Raw genomic sequence first — 11,119 nt, 5'->3', positions numbered from 1 at the left:
TGCAAAGGCACGGCCTACAAATAAACCTCTTTACCAGAACTGCGTGCATTCTTGTGGCCACAGGACTTCCATGAGGAGGGCAAAGCAGGGGTGACCGCTTCTCACCGTAACCTCAGTGGGAAAGCAGACCTGCCTGGGGCCAGTCACTATCATGGCTGCCATGGCCACGTGACCAGCCTTGATGAGTGGTTTTGGGGGCCAGGAGGTAGGGTATTAGAGCTGTGGCGGGGGGGGGTGTGGCACTCCAGGAGCAGGTCCTCAGGATTTCAGACTGCTCACACGGGCCCTGCTCTAGGATTATCAGCTTGCCTGAAACTTCTTCCCCCTCCAGGTCTTGCAAAGCTCAGCAGGAGTCCAGGGGTCATAGCCTACAGCCTTGCCCTGGCTTTATTTGGGGCCTAGGTTGCTGAAATGTTTCCAAATTAGTCACTGGCATTAAGAATCAGGGTCATCACATACAGATCCAGCTTTCTGCCTTCTCTGAAAAATTCTAATCATCAAGGGCACTCTGGGCCTACATCCCCATAGGCAACCATTGTCTGTCTTCTGGAGCTGAGCAACAGCCTCTCTGCAGCTGCCCCAATCCCCACCACTCCCAATAGTCTCTCGGACATGAAGGCCTCACATCAGTTGTCCCATCAGGGCTGTTGTCTCCTTTAGTACAGCTGGGAGGAAAGAGGAGTATTTCTGGGCTGTGTCTATTAAAAACTAGGGGAGGGTAAAAAGACAAATCAGAGTTGGATGTTTCAAGGAAAACCAGAAGAGGGGGGCGCAATTCTTTTTCGAAGTTCTAGAAAGCCTAAACATCATTAAAAAAAAAAATTTTTTTTTTTTATCATACATGTTAAAAATTCAAAGTATGTCTGTGCCCAAAGAACGCAGTCGGTCTGCTCCCCTGGTGGCCCATCTGACCCTGCAGGCATTTGCACTCGTGACCCTGGTCCAGCAATGTCCACTCTGTCCTTTCCCCTCCCCAAGGCAGAGGTTCAAAACCCATGATGCAACCTCCATTGGGCTCCTTGGTGCTTCCCTGCGGGGAGACAGGGGCAGGCCCCAAACCCAGCCCCCACCTGCAAATCAACCAGGGCAAAATGTTGGGGGTCGCGGGCAAATCCATTTGAGCAAAGCCTTTTGCTATCTTTCCCAACTGATCTACTCCAGGGCTAAGCAGCTACAGGAAGCAGAGCCGGGCGGGATACAGGCAGTGCCCTGGCGTGGGGGTGAGGGCTGAGGCCTCTGTCCTGAGATGCCCAGATACACAGGTAATTTTCTGGCCTTTTTGGACCCCGCCTCCTGGCAAAGGCCTAAGCATTGTTTTCTGAAAAGGTGGGAAATACACGCACATATATATGACTTCAAAACAAACAAAAAACTAAGGTTCCTATTCTGTACTCAGGAGCGACCTAGCAGTCATTGGCATTGGCTGGCAAGCAAGGACAGGAGGGATCCCGTGTTGCTGTGTCCTCCAACTCCAGCCACCCACTGGCCACTGTTGTGGGTTCTGCCCAACTTTGTACTACCTGTTATATTACTTAGCTTTGTTATTTAATCAACTCAGGCCTGACACTGGTCTTAAGAAGAAAAATCAGTAAGCATCATGGTTTTGATATATTTAATACACATGAAAATACACGATTATTTGTTCCTCCGAGTACTAACCCAGATCCTCCTGTGTCCCCATGTCCACTATCCTGGGAGTCTCTGGGGCTTCTAGACTCAGCTGGAAATGACTCCTGAGCTGCAAGCTCGGCTTGAAGTGGGGGAAGGAACCTTTGGTCCCAGTTGGCAATCACATTTATTCACACTTGGCACCAAGACCACGTTGTAGGCTTGGTGGGGGAGGGAAAGGGTTCCTCCCCTGGGGGCACCTGGGTTGGCACTGATATGGAGCATGGCTGAGACAAGAGAGGCATCTCAAGGACCGCCTCCCAATCCACGTCAGGAAGCAACTACACATTGTCAGAATGAAGGGAGGTACTGCCCACCATGCTTTCCCTCACCATCCCCTGGGTGCTTCTCCCATACTTGGGAGACTCCAGTCTGGGGCCAGAGGCTAGCGGGCCTCTCTGGCAGAAGAAGCCACCATCAGTGCTATACTCTGAAGCCGTGCCCTTCGCTATGACCCCACAGGCAAACCCAATGCCAGGACCAGGAAGCTCATTTCCAAGGGGGCTTTGGTGTCTGGGGGGCCCTACCACGTCGGGGACTGGCTGGCACTGACACACTGATGGAGTGAGCCCTGGGAGTCACCAGGGGACTCCGGAAGGTCACCCCTGACAGCGGAGACTTGGGGTCCCGAGGCCCATTGGCACGAGGAGGGCTGGCACATGGATGAACAGTACTGGGAACGTTCAGGTGGGTGAGAGACTGGGATCGTCCCCGCCGCAGAGGGTCTGGAGTGTCTAACCCATCCAAGGGTAGCATCTGGGAGTGTGCCGCCACCCTGGGCTCTGTTTTGGAGGGACTGGCTGGGTGGACAGCTCGAAGCGGGGTTTCCCTGGGCCGGGGTGAGTGGCTACCCTTGGGAGTAGCGGGGGGTGTCCAGAAGAGGGCACGGAGTTTTGCAGCATCGCCCTTTGCCATCCATGAGGCCTCCCAGCCAATGCCCCCAGGTCGGGGGCCAAACAGCGACTCGTCACAGTAAGATGGAGTGTGGCTGATCAATCTGGTGGAGGGAAGAGAAATGCAGTGAGCTGGGAGAGAAATAACCCCCAAAACCTTAACACTCCCTCCAGCACCCACAACAGCAGAAGGGTTGCCTGCAGATCCCAAGAGTCCCTGTTCCCCAGCCTGGCACCACAGTGCATCCTGTCCCAATTCCCCAGCATGTGCCCCCGGCCTGGCCAATCAGTTCCCACAGCAGGTCTGTCACAGGAATGCAGATGGCTGCATTGAGTACAGAGTACAGCTCCCTACCCCGCTACCTGTATTTGTTCTTCTTTCTTGCTGTGAGGGTAGGGGTGCTGCCCCTGGGCGGGGTGCTCTCATAGCTCTCGTTGGCCCCCGAGGCCTGCAATGCCCCTATACTCATCCCCCTGGTTCTGCTGGTCTTTTCCACCCAGGGCGGGTCGAAGTCTGGTGGGGTGGGTCGGGTACCCGCAGGGCTGCCAAACAAAGTCTCATCCACGTATGACGCCCTGGCCTTGGGCCGGTGGCCACCCCGGCAGCGGTGCTGAAGGTGGAGGGTCTGCATCCTGTTGATGGCCAGCTCCACGAGGGTCCTCATGGCTTACACTGGGTGCACTCTGAGTGCCAGGCCCTGCCTGCAGGGCTGCCTGTGAAAGAGGATGGTATCAAGTCAACAGCAGTGCTGCTGAGGGAGACTGGTAGCTCCGAATCCCACTGACTCCTCTGGCTGAGTCCCGCTAGCAAAAGGGTATAATTCTCCCTCAACCAGTCCTCCTAAAGTGAGCGTTGCCAACCCCAGGGGCATTCTGGCAATTCGTTGGGGTGTTTCTAGTTGTCACAGTGATGGTGGGGTGGGGCTACCGGCAAATAGTGAACGAGTGAATAAACAGATGAATCGAATAGTTTGCCTGCATGCTGTGGGTTCTCAATTTATGTAACGACTGGGAAGATGAAAGAATGATGGGGTCTGTGTCCACTTGAAACACACTACGGTACGGCAGGAGGGGAAACCCTGGTGGTGTAGTGGTTAAGTGCTTCGGCTACAAACCAAAGGGTCGGCAGTTCGAATCTGCCAGGAGCTCCTTGGAAACTCTATGACACGGTTCTAACCTGTTCCATAGGATCACTATGAGTCAATATCGACTTGATGGCACTGGGTTTGGTTTTTGTTTTTTTGGATGGCAGGAGGGGGAGAAGGGCAGGTCCGCACTCACATACCCTGTGTATATTTAAGAGGGTGGGACTATTGACCGCCAGTATTGACCACTTACCTCCTTCCAAGTGGTTGTCAACCATCCTCTCATTTAATGCTCTCAACAGCCCAGTGAAGCAGCTTCGATTATGTTCATTTCACAGATGACAAAATAGCCTTCAAAAAGTGAACTCAGATGTGTAGGCAACACCTGGAAAGTGATGGAAAGGACATTTGAATCTTTTATGAATTGAGAGTGGTTCCTGGGTGGTGCAAATCGTTTGTGCTTGACTACTAATGGAAGGGTTGGCAGTTCGAACCCACCCAGAGATGCCACAAAAGGCAGGCCTGGAAATCTGCTTCCATGAAGTTTAGAGCCAAGAAGATCCTATGGAGCAGTGCTATTCAGTAACATATGTAACTGTCATGAGACCGAACCCAATGAACCCGTTTGATGTGGGGTTTTTTTGGTATGAATTGAGAGCCTGAGCACTTAACCTCTCTAGTATTTTGGTTTTACTCCTCCGATTCCCCGCTGCTCCCTGGTTAATGCCCAAGCTCTCTATATTCTTGAGTTATTCTCTTACCTGGGCATCTCGGCTGGCAGCCAGCCCCCAGCCCCCGTCTCGAGCGCCCCCTCCCCACCAAGTCAGGACCCCATTGCTGGGGCGCACGAGCACCCGGGGCGCACGAGCACCCAGGGCGCCCTATGCATCTGTGATCGCACTTCGTTCGCATCCGGGAATCCCGGAGCCCAGGCCGCCCCGGCCCCCAGCGCGGATGCACTCACCCGGGACAGCCATGCCCTAGCGACGTGTGCTCGGCGCGCGCTTCCAACAACAACCACTGCGCAGCGGGGCCGAGGCGGCTGGAACCATTCCTGCCTGGCGGCCGCCCCGCTCCTTACGCCCCCGGGGATCTCCCAAAGGCAGGAGACGGTCCCCTGGCAGGGCGGGGGTTTACGTGCCAGGCTTCCGGGGCTGCGAAAAGCGGCGGGGGCGCAGCCAAGGGCGTGGAATGGGCTCCCCCCGCCCGGCCGCGCAGTTGGTGCGGCCCGCAGGCTCCGCCCCCTTCCGTCTCCGTCCGCCGGGCCCGCATGGCGGCCGGCACGCGTCCCGCGGCCGGATCTCGGTCCCGCACGGCCGGATCCCGGTCCCGCACGGCCATGGCCCAGTGGAGGAAGAAGAAGGGGCTCCGCAAACGCCGGGGCGCGGCCTCCCAGGCCCGCGGCAGCGACTCGGAGGACGGCGAGTTTGAGATTCAGGCGGAAGATGACTCCCGGGCCCGGAAGGTGGGAGTGCGGGGCTGGGATACGCGGGGGGGCCGGCACGTTTGCGATCCGGGCGCTGAGAGCCGTGCTGCCGCGGCCTCGGTTTCCCCGCTGTGGGGTGGACACGGCTGAGGGTAGGGGTCGGGTCCGCCTACCCGGCGGCCTGAGCATGGGTCTCGGGGTTTGCCGGGGCTGGAGACTCCCGGTTCCGGTGGCCCGTGCGGTGCCTGCAGGCGTTGCAGCCTGGCTTCTGATAGCGCGCTACCTCATTGGCTACCTTCTGCCCAGGGGGCGAGTCCTAGCCTCCATTCGTCCAATGAAAAGTGCGGGTGAAGGTCTGACTTTGTGAGTTTGGGGGATTCTTGGGAGGTTGCTGTAGGGAGAGGGCTGAGAGACTCACGCCCCTACATCTCCTGGAAAACTAATAATAAATGAAACTTGGCGCTTGTTGAGCGCTTACCACGTGCCGGACCCCGTGCTAAGAGCTTTTTACTTGCCTTATTCAATCCTCACACCAATTCGGTGATCTAAGTACTGGGATCCCCATTTTCCTGACGAGGAGACTGAGACCTAGAGGGGTGAAACAAGTTGACCAAGACCTCACAGTTTGTGAGTGGCATGTTGTTGTTTTGTGCCATCGGGTGGATTCTGACTCACACGCAGAGGAGGACTGCACTCCTTGAGAGCAGGTGCCAGATGAGACCTCGTTCCACCGTTTCCCCACCCCAGCCTCATCAGGTGCCTGGCACACAGTAGGTGCTCTATAAGTGCTGAAGGCACTGAACAGCACAAGAGGGCAGAGATCGTAGTAAGTGCCAAAGAAGAGGAGCTCACACAGTCGTTCAGACCCAGGGCTTTGTCATGACGCAGCCCTGCGTTCAAATCTGCCCCAACCTTGTACTGGTTGTGGGACGTTGGTTGTTGTTGTTGGGTGCCGTTGAGTTAATTCTGACGCGTAATGACCCCGTGTGACAGGGTAGAACTGTTCCATAGGATTTTCTAGGTTGTAATTTCTACAGGAGCGGATCGCCAGGTCTTTTCTCCTGCAGAGTTGCTGGTGAGTAAGGCAGGTAACCACTGACCTTTTGGTTAGCAGCCGAGTGCTTAACCATTGCGCCACCAGGGCTCCTTTTGTGGGAAATTGGAGAAGGTGCTTAACCTCTCTGTGCCTCGGTTTGCACATCCATGGAAGGCAGGTGATTTTATGTGCCTCGAAGACTGTGGAAAGGATTAAATGACAGGGTATGTACATTTATGCATCCCTTCAGTGAATATTGCTAGGACATCATGTGTTCCTGCCACTTTGTTTTTGTGTACCTAGAGCAAGAAACTCAAACCAAACATGTTGCTGTCAAGTTGCGATTCCAACTCACAGTGACCCTGTAGGACAGAGAAGAACTGCCCCATAGGGTTTCCAAGAAGCAGCTGGTGGATTTGAAGTGCTGACCTTTTGGTTAGCAGCTAAACTCTTTCCGCCCCCCCCCCCCGAAGAAAACCAGTTTATTTGACAAACGAGAACATGACTCTAGAGATATAACCTATTGTCTTAGTCATCTAGTACTGCTGTAACAGAAAGTAGGTGGCAGCCAAACTCTTAACTACTGTTTCACCAGGGTTCCTATCTAGAGCAGGGGTTGTAAATTTTTCCTATAAAAGGGTGTGGTGGTAAATAGTTCAGGCATGTGGGCCAGTTAGTCTCTGCCTTTTTTGTTTGAATTTTTCAGTCTTTTAAGAAATGTAGAAACCATTCCTAGCTCACAGGCTGTACAAAACAGGCTGCATCCTTGACCTAGAGAATCATAGTGGAAAGAACATAGACCCTGAAGCCAGTATTCAAACCCCTGAACCCCACTTGCTGGCCGTATGACCTTGGGCAGGTCACTTCCCCTTTCTGAGCCTCTGTTCCCTTCTCTGTGAAATGGACATAATAATAGTGTCTATCTCACAGCCCTCCCAGGGCTGTGATGAGGAGTAAGTGGGTTAATTTATGTGACTGTTCAGAGAGGCACCTGACGTATCGTAAGTGTAGTGTCAGTTTAAGCTTATTATTAATTAGTGCTCCATAAATGTTTCTGAGAGGAAAGGGATCAGCCTTATAGTCTGAGAAGGCTCCGCAGAGGCGGCATCCGGTTGGATTCAGCTTAAAGGACAAGTGGAACCTGGACAGGCAGAGAGAAGGTCAGGGGAGACAGAGGCCAGAGTTGGGGTGGGGTGAGTCAGAAAGGAGATTGGGGAGGGGGCCAGGACAGCTTGGAAGAGTAGTACCTTATACAAAGTAGGTGTTTTCATTGACTTCTTACAGGTTTTAATTTCGAGAGCTCTGAATGACAGGCCAGGGCGATGGTGATGATGTTGATGATAGTACTACCAGCTGTGTGCTGGACCCTACTCTAAGTTTTCCACTTACCCATTTAATCTTCACAACAACTCAGTGAGGCAGATGCTCTTGTTATCCCTATTTTCCGATGTGGAAACTGAGGCCCAGGGAGATTAAGTCACTTGCTTGAGGTCTCACAGCTGGTAAGTTACAGAACTGGGATTCAAACCCAGGCAGCGTGTCTCCAGAGTCCACGTTCTGAACCTCTGGCTTGTCCTGGCCCAGGCACAGGAGAGACAGTTAGCAGAGAAATCATGTGATTTGTGAGGATAATTGGTTTGAATCAGGGAGAAACTGGCAACAGGACAGTCTCTTCTCCTGCCCCCAGCGCCTAGAGTGATGCTGCCTCTGTTCTTCCCTCCCAGCTGGGCCCTGGCAGACCGCTGCCCACCTTCCCCACCTCAGAATGCACCTCGGATGTGGAGCCAGACACCCGGGAGATGGTGCGAGCACAGAACAAGAAGAAGAAGAAATCGGGAGGCTTCCAGTCTATGGGTGGGTTAGCCAGGCATCCGGGGGCCTTAGGGAAGCAGTAACAGGGGTCATCATAGCCTCTGCACTCGATTACTGATGTCTGCGCTGGGCCCAGCACTGTGGTGAGTGGCTGAGGCAGCAGACATGATCTCTAGGCATTCAGGGCCTGACACGTAGGAGAACAGTCAGAGCAGGACTTGGAAAAGGCAATGCCAGTGCAGGAACAGGCAAAGACATTTGGGGATTTAGTGCACGACAAAACTGCATTTCACACCAAGGGGCAAAGTGGATTAGTTGGGCAGTGGTGTTGGAACACCGGGCCAGCTCTTTGGAAATAAAGCTGATCCTTCTGCCTTGCTCTTTACAGATCAGTAGCAGCTGGAGCAAAGATTTGAATGTCAAAGTGAATATTTTTATGATCTTAGGAGGGAAAAGAAGGCCTTATAAGTGTGGGCACTACTTAATCTCACTTTTTTTTTTAAACTAAGCATGCATTTGGCCAAAAAACACTATAAACAAATTAAAATAAATGCCGTATTTGTAACCTATGGGACAAAGGGTTGGTATCCCTCATATACAAAGAGTTCTTTCAAATCAATAAGAAAAAGACAGATACCCTGGTAGAGAAATGGGAGAAGGAAATGAATAGACAGTTCACAAAAGGAATCTTAGATGGCCAATTGATAAACTGCAAAGTGTGCTAAGCTTCATCAGAAATCAAAGAAAAACAAGTAACATCTACGTATGGCAATATTTTGCCATTCCGAACAGCAAAGATGAAAAATTGACCAAAAAGTAGCTAAGGCTGTGGTGCTTTCCTGTCTCCAAGCTTTTCCAGTATCCTCCCATCTCCACACTCTTGAGTCATATTTAGTCTCCAAAGGCTGCCTCCTCTCCCATGTGTCTCACTTCTCAGCACCCACACCTGCACCTTGTCCTTAACACGTTTTTTAAAAATATTTAGAAAATTTCAAACATAATTAAAAAAGAACCTAGCACAGTACAGTGAGTCTCCAGGTACCCATTACCCAGCTTCAGCAGGCTGTAACAGTCAGCCTTGTCTCATGCATATACTCCCCACCCCTGGGTGATTGCAGAGCTGATTGCAGACACCAGGCCATTGTATCCATAAATTCTTCGTATATGCCTTTGAAAGATGGCAGTACCTTCCCACACCTAAAACAGACAGTTCCAGAATTCCACCCTAGACCCAGTCTGGTTCAGAGTTCCCCAGTTGGTCACGACATTTTTAGACCATTTCATCAGTTTGATGGGATCAGAATCCAAATAAGGTTCACACACTGTGATCAGTTGTTTTGTTTCATTTAATCTGTACATTTCTCCTTCATTGCTTTTCTAAAGGGCCAGACAGTAAATATTTTCTGCCTTGTTACACCATTACAGTGTTAAAGTAACCACAGATAATATGCAGGTGAGTGGGTATGACTGTTCCAATAAAACTTTATTAAAAAAAAAAAAAAAAAAAGCGTTGGATTTGGCCCTAAGAAACCAGAGTCTGAGAAGTCTTCAGAGCCTGGAGGGGATTGATTGAGGACCTTTCCCTCTCTCTTCCTGAGGTGGCCTCTCCTACCAGGCCTGGTGTCTTCACTAATCAGTGCTGCTGGAAACACTTAAGGTACCTCAACTCAATTCTCGCAGCCCATCAAGAGAGGCACCATTATGGTCTCTGAGGCACAGATGAGGACCCTGAGGCACAGAGAGGCCAAGCCACTTGGGTTGCACAGCTGGGATTCGAATTTGTGTCTGTCGAGGGTAAATGTCGGAGGGGGTTCCCCAGACCCTTGACTGTTCCCCTGTCTCCCAGGCTTGAGCTACCCGGTGTTCAGAGGCATCATGAAGAAGGGCTACAAGGTGCCGACGCCGATCCAGAGGAAGGTACGAGGCAGTGGCTCAGTCTCGGGGGACGGGGTCGCTGGTTAAAAACCTAGCCCTCCTGTGTGGCCCCTTGACAGCCACCTCTTGTCCCAGCTGTCACATCTGTCATCTCTTACCCTGCTGAAGCTCCACCAAGCTTGCCTGTCTTAACCATGGAGGAAGGTCGACCCAGCAGACTGGAGGCTGAACCAGGCTTCTTTGCCCATCAAGCCTCCCCAGGGCTGCCCACTCACTGCTGAGGCCCTGCCCAGGCAGCTCTCAGTGCCCCTTTCTCACCCAAGGCTCACGATTGCTGCCTGCAGATACTTGGTCGAGAGGGAGACAATGTTTCTCTGGGGTCCCAAGTACAAGGATTAGACAGGGAGGTAGAGTCTGACTCAACCGGAAGAATGCTCCAACAGTGGAAAGAATTTGGGAGTAGTGAGCTGCTTATCCCTGGAGGTGTGCAAACAGGCTCTTTCAAGAATGAGATCAGGGCTGGGTAACAGTCCCTTCCTATTCACTGAGATCTCTAGCTGGCCCACTCCCTGGAGACTTGAAGCTCTGGCTCACGTGGTATTAGGTGCAGGAGCTAACCACCCCCGACCCACCTCCCGCATGTGTTCCTCTCCAGACCATCCCAATGATCCTGGATGGCAAGGACGTGGTGGCCATGGCCCGGACAGGCAGCGGCAAGACGGCCTGCTTCCTCATCCCCATGTTTGAGCGACTCAAGGCCCACAGTGCCCAGACTGGGGCCCGTGCCCTCATCCTCTCACCCACCCGGGAGCTGGCTCTGCAGACCATGAAGTTCACCAAGGAGGTGTGTGAGTGCTGGGGTCAGGAACAGCCGGGCTGACTTGGGGACCTGTCAGGGAGTTTGGAGCAGGGAGGTGTGAATGGGCCGGGTCATTTTCTCTTACCTGGTCTCTCTCTCTCCACAGCTGGGCAAGTTCACAGGCCTCAAGACTGCCCTGATCCTGGGCGGGGACAAGTAAGAGCCCCTCCCCCATGCCACAGTCACCACCATTCAAGCATATCCCTTTACCTCAAGGGCCGATGGAGCCCATGTTGCCTATTAATCATAGCAGCTTCTCTGCACATGCAAAAAAAACTAGCAAGGGGAAACACGCAATAACATGTGAAAGCAAATTGGCCACAAAGTACTGCAACACAAAGATAACAAGGTTCCAGAAAGTGAACTGTGGGTTCACAGTGTTAGTTTAGCTCACCAGTGGGTAATTTAGTATGAATATGTGTGTTTCTTTTTCCTTTTTAAATTTCACTTTATTGTTGTTGTTGA

At 52.5% G+C, this 11,119-nt stretch overlaps 2 protein-coding genes across 3 annotated transcripts in view; one reads left to right on the top strand and one right to left on the bottom strand.

The window, feature by feature from the left end:
- Positions 1-1,188: 1,188 nt before the first annotated feature.
- On the bottom strand, positions 1,189-4,812 carry RITA1 (RBPJ interacting and tubulin associated 1). The gene is made up of 4 exons (XM_003419287.4): positions 4,611-4,812; positions 3,900-4,031; positions 2,925-3,275; positions 1,189-2,665 (listed from the first exon to the last, which is right to left on the bottom strand). The coding sequence occupies exons 3-4, from the start codon at positions 3,224-3,226 to the stop codon at positions 2,158-2,160; spliced, it is 810 nt and encodes a 269-aa protein (XP_003419335.1). The 5' UTR covers positions 3,227-3,275; positions 3,900-4,031; positions 4,611-4,812; the 3' UTR covers positions 1,189-2,157.
- Positions 4,813-4,902: 90 nt separating this feature from the next.
- The window catches only part of DDX54 (DEAD-box helicase 54), a 33,846-nt gene continuing 27,629 nt past the window's right edge, over positions 4,903-11,119 (top strand). For both annotated transcript variants that reach the window (XM_064272235.1, XM_064272234.1), the window contains exons 1-5: positions 4,903-5,111; positions 7,833-7,962; positions 9,767-9,837; positions 10,451-10,639; positions 10,761-10,810. In XM_064272235.1, coding sequence (XP_064128305.1) covers positions 4,917-5,111; positions 7,833-7,962; positions 9,767-9,837; positions 10,451-10,639; positions 10,761-10,810 — 635 coding nt within the window. In that variant the 5' untranslated portion in view covers positions 4,903-4,916. The remainder of the gene's footprint in view (positions 5,112-7,832; positions 7,963-9,766; positions 9,838-10,450; positions 10,640-10,760; positions 10,811-11,119) is intronic.

The sequence above is a fragment of the Loxodonta africana genome, chromosome 19, assembly GCF_030014295.1.
Source record: "Loxodonta africana isolate mLoxAfr1 chromosome 19, mLoxAfr1.hap2, whole genome shotgun sequence".
In the NCBI taxonomy this organism is placed as follows: Eukaryota; Metazoa; Chordata; class Mammalia; order Proboscidea; family Elephantidae; genus Loxodonta; species Loxodonta africana.
This window is presented reverse-complemented; position numbering and strand designations above follow the sequence as displayed.

What these genes read in the sequence shown, in the direction of transcription:
- RITA1 (XM_003419287.4), bottom strand. Translation starts at nt 3,226, where the DNA reads ATGAGGACCCTCGTGGAGCTGGCCATCAACAGGATGCAGACCCTCCAC. An exon ending in AGAAAGAAGAACAAATACAG is followed by an intron (nt 2,666 to 2,924) that starts GTAGCGGGGTAG and finishes TCCCTCCACCAG; the next exon opens with ATTGATCAGCCACACTCCAT.